Source organism: Cyphomyrmex costatus, unplaced genomic scaffold (genome assembly GCF_001594065.2).
Source record: "Cyphomyrmex costatus isolate MS0001 unplaced genomic scaffold, Ccosl1.0 scaffold419, whole genome shotgun sequence".
In the NCBI taxonomy this organism is placed as follows: domain Eukaryota; kingdom Metazoa; phylum Arthropoda; class Insecta; order Hymenoptera; family Formicidae; genus Cyphomyrmex; species Cyphomyrmex costatus.
This window is the reverse complement of record NW_017278416.1, coordinates 146,021-164,889: the sequence shown is the minus strand read 5'-3', so window position 1 is coordinate 164,889 and position 18,869 is coordinate 146,021. Positions and strand designations below refer to the sequence as shown.

At 34.3% G+C, this 18,869-nt stretch overlaps 1 protein-coding gene across 3 annotated transcripts in view; it reads right to left on the bottom strand.

The window, feature by feature from the left end:
* The window catches only part of KrT95D (phosphofurin acidic cluster sorting protein KrT95D), a 141,286-nt gene that overhangs the window by 5,913 nt on the left and 116,504 nt on the right, over positions 1–18,869 (bottom strand). For all 3 annotated transcript variants that reach the window (XM_018544080.1, XM_018544078.1, XM_018544079.1), the window contains 4 exons: positions 7,821–8,026; positions 5,748–6,095; positions 5,279–5,676; positions 5,051–5,167 (listed from right to left, as the gene is read on the bottom strand). In XM_018544080.1, coding sequence (XP_018399582.1) covers positions 5,051–5,167; positions 5,279–5,676; positions 5,748–6,095; positions 7,821–8,026 — 1,069 coding nt within the window. The remainder of the gene's footprint in view (positions 1–5,050; positions 5,168–5,278; positions 5,677–5,747; positions 6,096–7,820; positions 8,027–18,869) is intronic.

Genomic DNA, 18,869 nt, shown 5'->3' with positions numbered 1-18,869 from the left:
CTTTTGTTATTGTGTCAAAGATAAAATCAATCGGTTAATTATTCTTTAATAAAATGTTAATAATTTTATTAATTTAATTTTTAAATTTTTTGTGTGATAATCGTGGTCAGATAATAAAATAGCTCTATCTACTAGTGATACCATTGTACCTCTTTTTTGTGAAATTGTAGATAGTTCAATAAGAAATCTTCAATTAAGATATCTAAAAAACTTGGTTTATGATACCAGTCAAATTTTAATTGTTCATTTTTTATTGTAATAGTCGAGTCTAAAAAGTTTATATTATAGTACTACCTCCAACTTCCAAGGTAAACTGAAGACACGGGTGAAAATAATTAAAATGATTAAGTAACTCTTCTGTCTTGGATGAGGAGACAATAGTTAATACATCGTCTACGTATCGGAAATAAAATGGGAAGTTGTTACGGAACGCAACACACACATTTACAACTCCATCGTCATTGAAATATCATGGTTTTCATTTACATCTGATGAAAGCTCAATCCAGGAACCGAAACATGTTATGTACAATATTATTTTTAATTTTATTCAATTACATTTTTAATTTTATTTCATATGTAAATTTATTGATTTATTTATATAGACGACTCTCGTAATTGCCCTTTACATTTTTCTTATTGTTAGTGTTTTGACATCGAGAGCTTTGTTTATTAATATTTATCTGAAAGATAGAAGAAGACTTCTCTTATTGCTAAGCCACTGAACTCCTTCCAATACGTCTATAGCGAAGATAAATCTACGGATATCACTCTAAATCATTTGTGAGCAGAGTCGAGATACAATTGACTGCAAAGGGATATACAATAGGTCTTCATAGACACTGAAGAAGCTTTTGATAGCACCTTGAATATGTCGATTAAAGATACCATGAATAGATTCGAAATTCCAGTAATACTAATGGATTGGACAGAGCACATGCTGAAGGGCAGAAGAATGACCGTCAGTCATGATAACAGCATAGTTGAGGGTCGCTTGGCGGCGGGCTGCACGCAGAGAAAAGTGCTCTCACCACTGCTTGGTAATCGACGAACTTTTTACTGAACTGAAAGAATCAGGCTTCGAGGTCTACGGATATGCGGATGACGTGGCCATAATGACTAGAGACAACTACCTTGCAACACTCAAGGAACGCATGGACGAAGCCTTGAAAATTGTACAGAACTGGTGCAAGACGAGAGGATAGTAATCCAACAAAGACCTCGGCCATGATCTTCACCAGAAAATACAAGTCGTAACCCATTGAGCCACTAAGACTCTGGGGAAAGGAAATAAAATACGCAAATTCAGTGAAATATCTGGGTGTCCACCTGGACCCCAAATTGAGCTGGAAACCACACCTCGAGGAAAAGAGGAAAAAATTTTACACCTCTATGTGAATCTGCAGAAGAGCCATGGGTAAGAACTGGGAATTAAACCTCAGAGCAGCCCTGTGATTACATAAGATGGTGTTATTACCAAGACTTACATATGCAACGGTAGTCTGGTGGTCGGAAAAAGTGGAGGCAAGGAACCTGCTCAAAAGCCTACAGGGAAGATACCAGGGACCATGAAATCCATACCAGCCAAGATGCTGGAGATAGCACTTGATACTGCGCCCCTGAACCAAGTGATTATATGCACAGCCAAACAGCATATAGACTAAAGTGTCAGGGTGAATAGAAGGAAACCAAACCAGGACACACCAGACTGGAATAAGTCTAATAAGAACTCTCCGATAGAGTCTCCTTTACTTTGAAACAAGATAGGATTCCTAGAAAATACCAGCTGGAGAAAACTTTCAAAGTTCAAATACCGACCAGGAAAGACTGGAACAATTCTAATTTCACAACCAATCCAAATGTAGAACGTAGTTCTCAGATGAATCGGGAACCAAGGGTCGATATACTGTTATAGCCCGAATGGCTATCACTTATTTTATTAATTATTTCATTTCAACCGGCATAGCAACCGGCACCGGAAATGCAAGTCTGCACATTCTTTAAACCGCGCGCGATAAAGCGTCGATCTAAGATCATAGCGCACGAAATACCTAAATGCACTCGGCATGGCAACCAACAGCGGAAGTGCAAGATTGCACATTCTTTAATCACGCGATCACGCCTCTAGCGCGACGAATATTACCATATATGGTCCGATCGAAGACCAAAAGCGACATCATCAAACTCAATATAAGCGACCGCCTAAATGCCGAGCGCAGAGTCTTGTCTTGAAATCTAAAGGTAACGACACGTTACGCGCGTCGCGAGAACCGAGTCAAGTAACATCCGCGATACCGTCGCCGACCGGTTTACTCATAAGTCACAAGCGATAACTTTAAAATATATTCAATACCATTACCGGTAAATCATAATAAAAATGTATTTGTATATTTAAAAATAAAAAACCCGTTAATTGCCGTATACACGGAAGGACGATCATATTTAATAATTAATAATAATAATCTAAAAAATTGTAAAACAATTTATAACAACTATATATGTAGCGAAAACTTTGAAATACGCCGCGCTAACTTAAATCCGACCTGCGAGATAGAAATATATTTGGGAAATAAAGAATATGATAACAATTGCGAAATAGAAAATAAGACATCAAACAACACTGTATGGATACCACTAAATAACCCCCATTCGTGGTTATTTGCGACAACGAAAAAAGAACAAATTCTTATAAAATGTAAAGACCACGGACAAATAAAGGAAACAATTGAAAACACAGGAAAAATTTCCTTACAGAAGATTGTAAATTAATAACGTCAGACACAACGCTACAGTCACAAAAAACATTACACGAGACAGTAATAGAATCATTCATGCCAGAATACAATATATTTTTCTTAAAAAACGAACAACAAACGAAGACTGACAGAAACGAATAAATAAAAACAAAAGAAGTCAATGTCAACTCATCAGAACTAAAAGATTTCAAATTAAAATTAGATAAAATAAACGACAATATTGACGAAAATGAAAATCTCCAGTTCTGATTGGAACACTTTATTTCTCCAATGGCAACTAGCGGAATTGCTGTATTCCTAGTATTAATAATCATTATAATCTATATCCTACGAAAAAAGAAACGGAGTAAATACAACAAAAAGGAACGTGCAGACGAGGACATAAGCTTCGCTTTCGAACTTCCAAAGCCAATTTTAAAACGAAGTAAAAGCACACGTTTTTAATAATAATATGTTTAACGAAAAACTCCGTTCCTCCGTTTTTCTTTTCCAACGGGGGAAGGGTGTTATAGCCCGAATGGCTATCACTTATTTTATTAATTATTTCATTTCAACCGGCATAGCAACCAGCACCGGAAATGCAAGTCTGCACATTCTTTAAACCGCGCGCGACAAAGCGTCGATCTAAGATCATAGCGCGCGAAATACCTAAATGCACTCGGCAAGGCAACCGACAGCGAAAGTGCAAGATTGCACATTCCTTAATCACGCGATCGCGCCTCTAGCGCGACGAATATTACCATATATGGTCCGATCAAAGACCAAAAGCGATATCATCAAACTCAATATAAGCGACCGCCTAATTGCCGAGCGCAGAGTCTTGTCTTGAAATCTAAACGTAACGATACGTTACGCGCGTCGCGAGAACCGAGTCAAGTAACATCCGCGATACCGTCGCCGACCGGTTTACTCATAAGTCACGAGCGATAACTTTAAAATATATTCATTTAACTAAACAACTGTATTAATTAAATGAAAGTTACAGTTACTAAAAAGCATTGTAATCTTTAGTAATAAATAATTATATGAATAAAGGGGTACAACATTTGTAATCAATTATCAAATTGTTAAATAAAAAGGGTTATTTTAAATAGAAGTGTGGTGAAGTGAGTGATTGTTCGACGACCTTTTCACTATCCTCGTCTTTCCTCGTGGGTCCCAACTCTTTGAGCGGAACGAATCCCAAAATAATATCTTGTTGCACCGAGAGGTACAACAATATAGCAAGTATATATGGATCCAATATCAATCATGAAGAAACTATATCGATGAATGAGCTGGCCAGTTTTTTCCAAGCTGAAGTACTGACCATTCTGAAATGTGCAGAACTCCTACTAAATAGAAAATGCAGGAAGCAAATCTATATCTGTTCAGATAGCAGAACAGCAATTGAAGCAGTTGCTAGAACCTGCACAGAATTATCTGTGGTTTGAGACTGCATGCAAGCTCTCACAACACTAGGGGAAATAAATCAAGTGACCCTAATGTGGGTTCCTGGGAATACCTGGAAATGAGAGAGCAGACGGTTGGCAAAGCTGGGCACCGAAAAGGACCCGCTTGAACAGACCGTTGGAGTCTCCTTTTCTGTAGGAATAAAACACATCAAAAAGTGGTTTGAACTTCTGAAAGGGGACAGAAGGATACCGATGAACCAAACAACTTATGAAACGTCCCAACAAACCAATAAGAACTAGAGAACTTTTGGTAATGGGAAAAGACAAACTGAGAATAGGTATAGGTCTCCTTACAGGGCACTTGCCTCTCAAAGCACACATTTTTTTATCATTTATTTAACCTAGGGCTAGCGGAGCAAAAAGACTGCTGGCTGTGTGGAGAAGAAAGCAAGATCAGCCTACACTTACTGTGCCGCTGCCCTTTACTTTCTTACAAAAGATATATTGCAGATCTTTGGGACATATGTTTATGACACCTAAGGATCTAGAAGAAGCGAAGGTCAGCAGTCGCTTAGTACGTGATACGAGGCTCGGCTTGACTGAATGACCTAACGAACAAGTAGGGAGTGACAATGGAACCTCAAAGATCTAGGTCATGCTCGAGGGTTTATATAAAGCCCAACCTGCTATCTGTTACTACTAATACTACTACTAAAATTTAAAAGTAACTAAATTATATAAAAAACTAAATTAAATTAAAAATTATTAACTTTTAACTTTTTTTTAACTTTTAACTAATTATTACTCAACCCTATATATTGTGTAGATATATATTTAAAATTATTTATATGAAATTTATAATAATAAAATCGTAAAAATTTATATAATAAAAGAAATTTACCTCTCAATGGAATGTTGTGAGTTTTCGCAGAACATATGAGACGTGTCACTCCATCCACCGATTGACTTTTTGGCTCATTTTCTTTCTCTTTTTCCTTTTTTTTACCTAATCTCATTACTGAAAGAGAACAATTTTCCTTCAAAATTTATCTTACATTTAATTTATAATTTTTAACTAAAATTAATCGCATTTTTTAGAAGTAAAAATATAATTTAATTTTGGTCTTACTTTTTTGTTTTTTCTCTTTTGTCGTGAAATTCATAGACAAGTGATGTCCTGGAACTTCGCCTAATGAGGGAAGTCTTTGCACATGCAACGCTCTGAAAGCTTGACGTAACGTACTCTTTCCCTTTTCACCTTGAGTCTGTTTACTCCAATAATCCAGCTGTAGCTCTACTGGTTCCCATCCTTCCCTTGCTGGTTGGCCTACGTTGGGACTACTAGGTGGTGTCAACTTTCCGGGAGTTGGAACAGGCAAACTTGGAGGAGGTAAAGAAGGCGGAGAACCGGACATACTAACATTGCTCTCTTCTAGATCGACAGATGCAGAAGAACTACTGTCTGGGCAACCGACACGAACATCATTTATAAAGGGAATAAAGATTTGGCTACTGTCGTCTGTTTCCCTACGAATATAATCAATCTTTTTCTAATATATCTGTTCTTAGAATTGTTAAAAAAGTGTTATATCGCTTACCTGTATGTAACCATAGCTTCTGCTATAGGTAGTAGTAAAATCATATTTGCTATGGCCAGATATTCCGATACTCGTGCCGCGCATTCGCTCAATCCTCCACCTTCTCTTTCCAAAAGTTCCTTCCACTCTTCTCCAAAAAGCTTCGAATACTTGGCGTCAATAGAACCAAGATATCGCGTTAACGTGTTTGAACCGAGTGGCACCACTAAGAATTTCATGTAGTTTTGCCAATCTGGTGGTCTAAAGCTCAACAAGTCAACATAATGACGGAGAACTGCGTTTATGAAACTATCTCCACCAGCAATAATAACTTTTATGGGTGCCGGTGGCTTTGCGGAACTGTTGCAACTGAATACAAAGATCTACAATTAGTATATATTATGCAAATCTGATCTTGAGATTCTTTTTTTAAAAATAATCTCTTTGAAATGAGAAAGATGCACAACGATGTTTTTATTTTATATGTACATATGTTACGGGTAAAGTTCACATAGTAGACATTATTGATATTGCCCGAGTTGCTTGATGTATAATGTCAACATTGCCCACTTACGGACTTTGTCCGTATTTTGTATTAATTGTATAGTATATAACATATACTATACAATTAATACAAAAAGAGACAAAGGGAAACATATTTCAACAGGGTTGCCACAAATTTTTCATTCTAAAATTCTCTGACACTTCCAAACAAAATTTTATGATTTTTCCTGATGATTTTCAATAATACATATTTTGAAATGTTTTTTGTATTTTCATCCTGATTTGAAAATTGTTAAATATTTTGTTGATCAAGCAATTTAACGTAACAGTGTAATAAAATTACTATTAATGTTGCTGACTACATTTAATTGTTAAGTTAGTAATTATAAAAAATACTACTAACTTAATTGTTAAGTTAGTAGTATTTTTTGTCTTTTCTTTTTATGTATGAACATGATTCTTTTCCTCTTCCTCTCGTTTTTTTTGCTATTGTATTTAGAATATAAAGAAACATAAATCAATGAATACAGTTTCTTTTTTATCAAAACTACGTCCTGCTTATTAAAATCTCAATCTGCTATTATAAACGTTAACATATTTGAAAGAAAAGTCACAAAAATATAAAATTAACATTTATTTTACTCACTTGTTCATAAGTGATATAGAACTTTTTTTATAAAAAACAAAAAAACAGATAAACTTCGATGTTCTTAGTAAAGTATTTTAAATCTTTACAAGTTTACGTTAGCTTTTTAACATAAAAACTAAAATTTCAAATTCTTAAAGAAAACTTAAATATTGCAAGTTAATATAAAAAATTGTACAAGCCTCTTAATCGAATGTTAATGATGTCAGTGGCGTTATTTCTTCATCAAGAGCATTTAGTTCATTAATTTTCTCTGTCAAAAGTTTTGCCTTCTTAATCCTCAATTCTGAAATTTTTTTTAAACAAAGAACTTTTTTTAGCAATCTTTGCATTTTCTTGTTCTTCCTCAAAGCGCTGCTTTTCCAGTGCTTTACATATCCCTCGCATTTTTGTAAGATAAAATCATCTTTTTATCTATTATAAGTTTAGTAAGACCACCAGCAGCCTTAAGGCCATCGTAAACTTGTTTCTGAGATATTAGAGACATAGATAATTGATTTTCAACAATACATTCCTTGTTTATTGAAAATACTCTTTCCACAAATGCTTGACCATGAATAAGGACTCAGAATAAAGATCTTTTTCACAAAAACATACAAATTCTAGAAATTATCCTACTCTAAAGCAAGTATCTCCAAAAATGCTTTCCTTGATTTTAACGACTATGGCGCCGTGATATAAATGAAACAGACACCGAGCTAAACAGATATTTTAAATTTCTTTACAGCTATTGTATTTTTCCAGAAAAGTTTGCTAAATCCCTGGCTTTCCCTGACGCATTTTTAAATTTCCTGACTTTTCCTGTCTTATGGCAACCTTATTAAAATAGATAAAACACTTTATTTCAGTAATTTTAAAGAGAGTTAATTAAAAAATTCAAATTTTGCGACAAAGAGATGAATTAAAAAATACTAATTAAGAAATTAAAGAGATATGATAATTACAATTTTTGTATTCGCGTGACCAAACACGTGAATGTTGCACGTATATCAGCTGGAGAGGCGGTTGTCAAAACTTTATGATTTCTTTCTTGAAGTTTTGCTGCAAGTACAGCACCACCAGGATCTGTTATGGATATCAATGACACAGCCTCTGGTAAACTATCATCTGGTAACACTCGACTTAGTTGTTCGACTAAAGCTTTTCTCGGCTATAATTAATAATAAATTAATAATAAATATAATTATTTGAAATATAATGTTAAATGCTTTAATCAATAATATACTTGACATCATTAATTCCCAGGCCGAAAATAAAATATTAACTCTTAAACGTCACATTATACATAACAATAATATTTGAATACTCATCCAACTCAGTTCGATTTTTTATAACTTCCATAAAAATAAACATGTAATTTTTTTTCAATCAAATCGTAAAAAAAATCAAATATTAGGTTAATCGGAAAATTCCATCCGTTTTTTTTGCAAAAAGTATGATTTTATTTAAAAAACAAAATCAAGAAGTGCATCAATCAAAATATTGTCCATCGTTAGCAATTTTCTCCCATCCGAATTTTTTCCATCTTTCGGGCAGCAAGCGGAATTCCGCGGCGAAAGAATGCCTCATCCTTGGAGGATATCCAGTTAAAGACCCATTTTTCGACGTCTTCATAAGAATTAAAGCGTTTCTGAGCAAGTGCGTGTGCCATCGACCGAAACAAGTGTAAGTCGGAAGGGGCACAGTCTGGTGAATAAACCGCATGAGGTAGCACTTCTCAGCTAGTGACCCTCTAATAAGAGTCTGGCCACCTTCTCCCCGGTTTGTGATTGGTCCGACATTTATCATCCATTCCCGCAAATTTCTTTAAATTTATAAATTGTAAAAATTAATAAATTCGTAAAAATTAAAGTAGAATAAATTACAATTTTTATTTTTATTATTATTTAACTTATATTAACATTATTAAATATTTTCTATAAAAACTTTTATGTAAAAAAAACGTTGCAATATGTCTTTCATAAAATGAAAACAACAATTAAGTAAGTATTATAAATATATTGAAAATATAAAAATTAATATATTAAGAATATATAAAATTTATAAAAATATTACAAGATTAAGAAACTTTAATAAAAATTAAATTTAAATACAAATAATACAATTAATGCTTTAAAATTCTTAACAAAAAATACTTAGGTAGCACCAATAGGGAATAAATAAAGTAGTATATTTATGCAGAAAAAAATATTTCATGTATATTTCATATTATTTATGTATATTAGATATACAGTATTTATATTTAATAAAAATGTTTTTGTAATTATTATATTTAACATATAACAAAAATGTAACATATATTCCTTTAACGCATAATAAAAATAATATAAATAATAATATTAATCATAATAATATAATAATATTAATAATAATAATAAATAATAATAATAATAATAATAATATAATAATAATATAATAATAATATATAATATAATAATATTAATCATAATGATTCTTCTTCTTCTTCGAATATTAATGGTCCTGGTCTTAAAAATGATACGATGCATGAGGCGAGACGAAACAGAAACAGAAACTATGAAGTTTGTAGAGCTACAATCAGCTACAACTTACAGCGCCACTAGAATGAGATAGCATGATTTTTTCTCTCTCGCACAATTTCGACGAATAATGGCGGACTTCACGTGTCCAGACTCTTATTAGAGGGTCACTATTCTCAGCGAAGTGCTTCCAATGTTTTCTTAACAACCTTAATGACGTGAGGTCGAGCGTTGTCATGGGGCAAAATCACTTTATGCTGTCTTGTATCATATTCTCGTCACGCAATGCTCGGCTCAAACGGATTATTTGTTCTCGGTAGATTTCCTGTGACTGTTAGACAAATTTCAACAGCTCATGGTACATTACACCCTTCTAGTCCCACCAAATACAGAGCATGGCCGGTCTTCTTCCCATGAATTTTGCATTTTGGCGTCGATATCGAAGGTAGACCTGGATCGCAAATGGTTTTTCGACGTTTGGGGTTATCGAAATAGATACACTTTTCATCGCTAGTCACAATTTGAAGCAAAAACCCCTTTCTTGTTGTCTAGCAAACAGAATTTCGCAGGTGGTTTTCCGCCTTTCAATATCTCTTGGCTTTAGTTCATATGGGACCCATTTTACTTCCTTACAGACCTTTCCTAAGGCTTTTAAACGATCGGAAAAAACAGATTGAACACAATTTAATGCTTCTGTAAGTAGTTTTTGTGTTTAACATGGATCTTCATCCACCAATGCCTGCAATTCTTTATCTTCAAATGCTCTTAGCCGTCCAGAACGCTCTTTGTTCTCCACATCAAAATTATCACTTTGAAAGTGTCGAAACCATTCTCTGCATGTTTTATCGGAAGAAACACTATCACCATAAACTTTTACAAGCATTCAATGAGCTTCAACTGCAGTCATCTTTGAAGCAAAAGATTAACTTCGCGTAAATGACGTTTATTTGACTCAAATTTCGACATTTTCGATGCAGTAAGAAACAATATTATTGGTGCATACTTCAATATACTGAATTTTATTGACAGATGGTAAAACTAAAAAATAAAGCTTGATTTAGACATTACAGTTATCGATAGTTCCAACTATAGATATTCGCCGCTAGATGGACGGAACTTTCCGATTGACCTAATAATAAAAAACATGACCAAGCAAAATCATTATTTTAAAAAATTGCAAGTAATAGAAAAAGTATTAAGAAAAGAAAGTAGAATCAGGAGACGCGATAGAGTCTCCTGCCATGTTCAAAAAACTACTAGAGAGTTAATTTAAATTTAAAAGATTAATAATAAACACTACAAGTCTCTTATCCCGAACCACTAAAGTCCATTTTTGGGGGGTGCATAACTACTAAAATACAAAAAATTTTGAATCGTACGTAATATGTCTGAAAGGCGTCATCGCTACGAGTAATTTGAGCTAAAAAAAAAATTAAAATCGGTCAAGTCGTTCTGGACATATGAGCGGTCGAAAAGTGATGATTTTCATGAAAAATGAAGTAACGTTTCCTTCTCTGTCCGTTCGATCATATTATAACTTTGTAACGTCCTTTCTCACCTTTTACTCACACCTCGTATCAACTTCTACCCACTGTACCATGGACCTATAATATATGGACCGAGCATCCCCACCATATGCCTATAGGATAGACAAGGAAACCGTAATATTAGGACATAAAGTGAGACAGCATGATTTGCTCGTACTTTCCCTCTCCATACCAACCTGTACTAACTAGAGCCCTAGAAAACAGAGATGCGACATTGCGTCGGTTGGGTTAGGTAACCATCGCCATTTTAATTCAATATAAGTGCTCTTGACCAATAAGCTGATGACAGTTGATGCAAAGGTAGAAAGATTAGATTAGGTTAGGTTAAGTCCGATATTAAATATTCACACAAATAAGAATATTTATACCATAATAATAGTTGTTCATTGCACTTCGACACTGTATTGTCTAAATTTTTCTCTATATATATATGTACATACGTTATAAAACTATATCTATCAGATGCAATAGTGAATTAAAATAGCTCTCTGATCACGTGATTTAGACAGCCAATCAAGCCATACCCTTCAATGACGCATCTCTGTTTTCTAGGTCTCTAGTACTAACCTACATGCGCTACTGCGTGGAAGAAGAGTGGGGAAACCAAGAAGACTAGAACCAGGAGAGTAAACTAGCGTGGTGGGGGTAGGTCAAAAAACGTCCGCGGTTATTCATTCAATGCGCAGTGGCATTGCACATTGAATGAAAGTTTGCGCATGCGCGCGTCGGTTATAACCAAGAAGTCTTGTTCTTAACCTTTGCGTTATCAAGAAGTCTTCTTGGCCCAAAGTTATATAGCCCAAAAAGGTTAGGGCTAGACGCTTTATTTTCCCCTCATCCGAGGGACACACTTAAAAAAGAAAAAAATCTTAAACCATCTTAAACAGAATGTAAGTTGTAAAAAGAAATTATACTGTATATTAAATAACTTGTTTATAGGTAAATTCTGTATTGTATACAAATTTTGGAGGATGATTACAGTAATTTTTTTTATTTACAGAATATTATTAATATTTCCGTCGTCGTTGGAATAACATATATTGAAATATGTATGATTTTTAGTCTTCTTGAGTCCAAAATTCAATTAAACAGAAACAAGGTTTGTTTGACATGCGCAGTCACGAATTGAAAACGACTATCAGAGCGACAGAGAGGACTAATGAAGCGCAAGAGTGGGGGAAGTTATCCGCCGTCACTTTTTGGCCTACCCCCACTACCGATATTTGACCGAGTTTACTCTCCTGGTTCTAGTCTTCTTGGGAGAAACAGACCGAACAAGATCGAACGCGTAGGTTAACAACGGATAGGCGCAACAGTAGAAGAAAAACAAATAATCGTTCTGAACGTCTCGTTCCTATTTTATATACAGCAGAAAGCATTTATTTTCGTTCAACCAAGAAATTTTTTTCAATAAAAATAGTCATTTTGAATATGTGGAAAGTGAAATGCGTACGTGTGTTGCGTGTAAATATAAGAAAATTAATCTGATCGACAATATATCTCTTTATGCGTAAATAGTAAATAATATTTGTAATTATTGGTTTTATCGAAAATAATATATATATATAGTTCTAATTTTGTCACGTGTTGCCTAAAAGGTTTCCAAAGAATGAACAAATACGTCAGTTATGGATTGCAGCCATTGGACAAGAGAATTATGAATCAAGAAAATCACACGTTTTGTGTAGCCAGCATTTCGAAAATAATTGCTTTTTCTATTCCATGACAGGAAAGAAACCAAGGAAATATATCAAGCCGGATGCAATACCAACAATTTTTGATTTTTCATCATTCGAGGTATACATTTATATTACATTGCTATTCAAAAGATTATGTATGTCACTGAACAAGCTGCTGGCATTATTTATAATTGTGTTATAGAGAAAAAATATCAAATATTAATAAAAATATTAAGGAAATACAAATTGTAACGAAAGTGACCTCGAACACTGTTGACGAAAGGGATGTAAAACAAAGCGTTATTATAAACAGTGAAAATATAAATAATGACAATGGAAATAAAACGCCGAGTATTTCAAACACTGATGACAGTACGGAAAATAATCAATCCCATATGGAAATCGTCCAAAATGATTCTGACGTTGATAGTTGTAATAAAAGGTATGAAAAATATCTATGCATGATGTCCCCATGGAAAAATTTTCATACATGAATGTATATAATATCTATATATAAATATATACAAACATATATAAGTATGTACGAAATATGTCCATACATCCTTTTTTCTTTTGAAAATTACTATTTGGTACAAGAAAAATAATGCTTACATTCATAAAAGAAAATAAAAAACAATTGAAATAATAAATTTTCGCATTATTTCTTGTACAAAGAGTCACAAAGAAAATTATCCTTTCAATTACATCTTATTTTTCATTAAAATTAAGTAATAAGGTAGAATTTAACTTGGCGCCGACTATTGATATCAAAACTTTTATACAAATGATACATGTCATTAAAATTAAGTAAATAAGGATATCACGTATTTATATATACAGGGTGCGGCAGTTAAATCTGGACAAATTTCAATTTGAATTTCCCGCTATATCGTAGTCCCATCAGAGGTCGTGATTGAGGTTCTTGAACGCCATGGGCGTCTAGTAAACAGTCATAATCTTAAAATAGCGGAGATGATACGTACAAGTGCGGAGTACAATCGAAGAGCCGCGATTATTGAAAGCCTTCGCGCTGGGCGTTCGGCGACCGAGATCATTCGATTCTTCGGGTACCCGAGATCGACTGTTTATGATGTTGTGGCGAAATACAATGCTTCGGAGAAGTCCGAGGAAGGTTCCGCTAATCCGGCGAGGAGTTCCTATTCGAGGGAACGAGTGTCACGAACTCCGGCGGTCGTGGAAAGGGCTCACGAGCTGATTTCGGAGGACCCTGGACAATCGGTGCGGAAATTGGTATCGTGGATGGTAACTGTGGCTGCGGGGAGGGAATATATTTTTCAACAGGACGGTGCACCGGCTCACACAAGCCATTTAGTCCAAAACTGGCTATCAGACAATGCGGACATGTTCTGGTCCAAAGAGTTTTGGCCCCCGAATAGCCCGGATTTGAACCCCCTCGACTACTATGTTTGGAGCGTTGTTGAACGGGTTACCAACAAGTCGCGGCACCCTAATATCGCGTCTCTACGCGCCGCTATCGAAGCAGCATTCGCCAATATGGACAGCGCTGCGTTACAGAGAGCGTGCGGGCGCTTCAGGACAAGGATGGAGGCGGTAATTGAGACCAACGGCGGTTATATTGAGTAATTGTACTCCTGACAGGTCACACGAATATTGACTAAAAACATTTTCTTTTACATTTGTATTTTGTGTCAATAAATTATATTTTAAAACAAAGTTTAATTTGTCCGGATTTAACTGCCGCACCCTGTATATTCCATATATAAAGTTTTTCATCGGGGTTGTACATTGAAATTGTATTAATGGTCAGAAACATATCTATTTCAGAGATCCGAGAATGAATGCTGAACTTTCAGAATCATCACACAAAAACTATCAATGGATACGATATTTCGGAGATTGCTCCGAAAAGGATTTGGGATCTCCTCGTAAAGTAAAACGCGTTTGGCAAATAGTCACAACCACAGTCGACCATCAAAGACGTAAAATATTAAAATTGAATCAACAAGTTCGACGACAGAAGAAAAAGATTATGGACATGCAATCCTTGATTGTCGAATTAAAGGAAAAACGAATAATATCCAATCAAGCTGCAAATATTATATCCGTAAGGAATTAAGTAATTGAACACTTGGTATACTGAAAAAATAACTATACCTAAATAATTTTTACTTTATTCAAGTAATTCAAGCAAATTCGGAAACGTCAAAATAAATTTATTTCTAATTATTTTTGTTTGCTAAGTTTGCATTTGTCCTATAATTGCCGCTATTGAAAATATTATTTGAAAACTACGACTGTGAAACTGTAATGCATTATACGATTTTGTATACGGATTACTGATAACCTTTATGTGCGTATAATATACGCATTTTCCTTTCTAAAATGGTTTTGGTTTCTGTGGTTGTTATGATATAGGCTTCTGTTCCTGAGCAATGTAAAGCACTTTGGGAGCGTCAGTTCGGTACAGTAGCAAAGAGTGCGTATCCAGATTCTCTTAGAACATTTGCAATGACATTACATTTTTATTCGAGTGCAGCATACGATTACGTTCGGAAAACCTTTATGAAATCCTTACCACATCCATTAACAATCAGACGGTGGTATCAACATATCAATGGGTCGCCTGGCTTTACTGAAGAAGCTATCACCGCATTGAAGGAGAAAGTAAAAACAGCTTCATCTGAAGGCAAATGTCTGTTTTTCAATCTCGTTGCAGACGAGATGAGTTTAAGAAAATGTGTTGAATTAGATGGTGATCAATATATAGGTATGATGAATATTGGAAATCATATAGAGCCAACGACATATTGCCTGAAGCCGAACATGCTCTCGTTTTTTTAGTGACATGCATAAATATGCATTTTAAAATTCCAATTGCATACTTTCTCATCAGTGGATTGTCTGGTAAAGAACGAGTTAATCTGCTCAAACAGTCTTTAATGATACTGCACGAAAACAGTATAAAAATCGTTTCAGTTACCACTGATGGCACATCAGTGAACATCACAATGTTTCAGGAAATGGGCGTAATGATATTGCAAAATAATGTCGCAAATATAATTCCATTTTTCCCCACCCAGCAACCAACGATCAAATATATGTTTTTCTCGACGCTGTACACATGATCAAATTAATCCGTAACACACTTGGCAGTAAAAAGATATTGTATGATGAGAAGGGCGAGATTATTTGTTGGAACTACTTTGAACAATTGGTAACTTTGCAAGAAGATCAAGGTCTTCATGCTGCTACCAAACTTCGAAAAAGGCATCTTCAATGGCAAAAAGAAAAGATGAAAGTTAAACTTGCAACACAAACTTTCAGCAAAAACGTTGCAGATGCTTTAACATTTTGCCGCAAAGATTTGCATATTCCTGCATTTGCTGGTTCTGCCGCTACCACCAGATTTTGCATTAAAATTAACAATATATTTGATCTGTTAAATAGTAGAAATCTGCTTTGCAAGTCGGACAGCAAAAGATGCATTACTGTTCAAAATCTAGAGGAAATAAAGATCAAGGTACAAAGTTATTGTGCATATTTGGAAATGTTACGTGATGAAAAAGGTCTAATTCTTCAATCTCAAAGGAAAATAGGATTACTTGGCATGATTGTTTGCATGAAAAACGCAATAAATCTTGCCGAAACTCTTTTCGCAACCGAAAAGATAAATTTTTTGATGACATATAAACTCTCGCAAGATCATCTTGAGACATTTTTCAGCGCTATCAGACGTCGTGGAGGATTTAACAACAATCCATCCTGTAAGCAATTTAAGGCTGCATACAAAAAATTGCTGGTATACGCTGATCCGACAATTTCGAATACAGCTAACGTCACTAACATGGACAGTACAAAAGTGATGAGTTTAGCAGCAACACACCCGAAATAATTAAATATAACAGAAACTGTTTCCGTTCTGAAGAATGGAATAGACGATCTTTTTGACAATAACATAAACAGTAAATCTACAAAAAATGATGATAATGATGTTTTATTGTACAATGTTTGGTTTTGCTCTGAATATGCCAGAGATATTATATCTTATATAGCTGGTTTCATTGCCAGATCATTGACTAAAGTAATTAAATGTGATACTTGTTCCATGGCACTCGTAGGGAAAACGAGCGAGTCGAAATTGCAAAATATAAAAACAGAAGGTAGACTTATTTTAGCGTCCCAAGACCTCATCGAAGTCTGCATTACCTCAGAATATGTTGTGCGAACATATCCTAATTTATTTATTGCAAGAAAGTGAATTACAAACATGGTTACACTAATATTATCGAGGGTACCGCAGCATGTCTTCAGCGATATAGAACACATGACTTCTACGGCTGCTTTGAACGACCACAGATATCAATTAATTAAAGCAATTGCAAAAAAATATTGTACAATAAGACTGCACCATGAAGGAGCCTGTAGGCAAGAAGCGATTGAACGAATACGCTCAATGCATACCAAATTAATTTTGTTTAAGCATCAGTAAATTATTTATGTTTTGTTTTTCCTGTCATATATATATATATATATATGAATATATAATGTATATAAAATTATTTTTTTATATTTATTATTTGTACGTATGTCATATTACATGCACAGATTAAAAAAATTTTTACGTTTGTCATATATATATATATATATTATATGTTGAATTTTGAAATTATATTCACGAACATTAAGAATTACTTGTGTCTTTATTTCTCTCTTATTAATGTTCTATTAAATAAATAAAATAGAAACGAAACATTCAGAAAGATTATTTGCTTTTCTTCTACTGTTGCGCCTATCCCAGCCTATCCGTTGTTAACCTACGCGTTCGATCTTGTTCGGTCTGTTTCCCCACTCTTCTTCCACGCAGCAGCGCATGTAAGTTAGTACAGGTTGGTATAGAGAGAGAAAGTACGAGCAAATCATGCTGTCTCATTCTACATGTTGGCATCATCGTTTCCTTGTCTATGCTCTGTCCATATATTATAGGTCCATGCACTGTACCCTCTTCCTCATCCTCCCCTCCTACCCCCACCATCCCTCTCTTTCGCCGTATATTTCACTCTCTTTCGTTATATAATATTTTTAAATCTTTTTATATATATCTTTGTGATATATTTGTACTCTAAAAAGTAAGTGATATCCGAAAAAAATCATATCATAAAAATGAAAAGGTTAAGCCATGTTGAAAAAAAGATCCTCACCGCCCCGCGCACGGTCTAAATGCCGCATGACGCTCGAGCGTGAGGAGGCAGCGGAAGGCGGAGATGATTCGAAAATTGACCGAAGGTTGCATACATTTTATGAATGTCCACTTTAAAGTGGCACCTTTAATTAACAATATATCAGTTACTTTTCATGGTAATATATTACAGAAAATTTGTTTTTAATAACACGTATCATTTGTATCAACAATCGTATACAAACTTACTTTTTTAAAAAAGATAAAAAAAGCGCTAAGGGTGCGCGTTTCTATAAAAAAAAAAAAACCATTTGGGCCAGTTTCACTAACCCTATTTATTTAATCGGCTGTGGAACTGACTAATCACACATTTGTTGTTTAGTAGAATATTAGCCTTATTATTCACTTAAATCTAATGACATGTATCATTTGTATAAAAGATTTGATATCAATAGTCGGCACCAAGTTAAATTCTATCTTTAAAAACCTAAGAGATATTATCCTTATAACTTAATTAATTCTAATGACATGTATCATTTGTATAAAAGATTTAATATCAACAGTCGGCGCCAAGTTAAATTCTATATCTTCCAAATTAAAAAGTAAAACACAAGTGGTACCTTTAATCTTTAAAAACCCATATAATACTATTATTTAAATTCTACTAAATTAAAAAGTAAAACCCATGTGATACTATCTTTATCTTCATATTCAATGAAACCTAAGTATATGGTCTTTGTATTCTTAATGAAAGATCTTCTTATTCCAATCAAAGTGATTTAATTCTTATTTAAAAAAAATGGTAAACGTTTCTCTTTACAGTCAGCTTCAAATGACTTCCGAGTGACCTTGACCTTGAGCTTGACCCTCAAGAAGGTCAAGGTCGTTCCCGTCGCTAGTTATTCGTTAAAAAGTTATTAACCAAAAAATGTTTTAAAATAACGTACTATTTCTGCGTGTATTCTGCGTACTATTTACGTGGATAATGGTAAACTGCTAAGTTTATGAAAAGTTTGCGAAGTGTATGCGTTGATGCAGTGGGTTCCGCCCTCCCTGCGGGGAGGCTCCACGACTGTTAAAAATAAACTAATCCAATCCATTCAGTGATGTG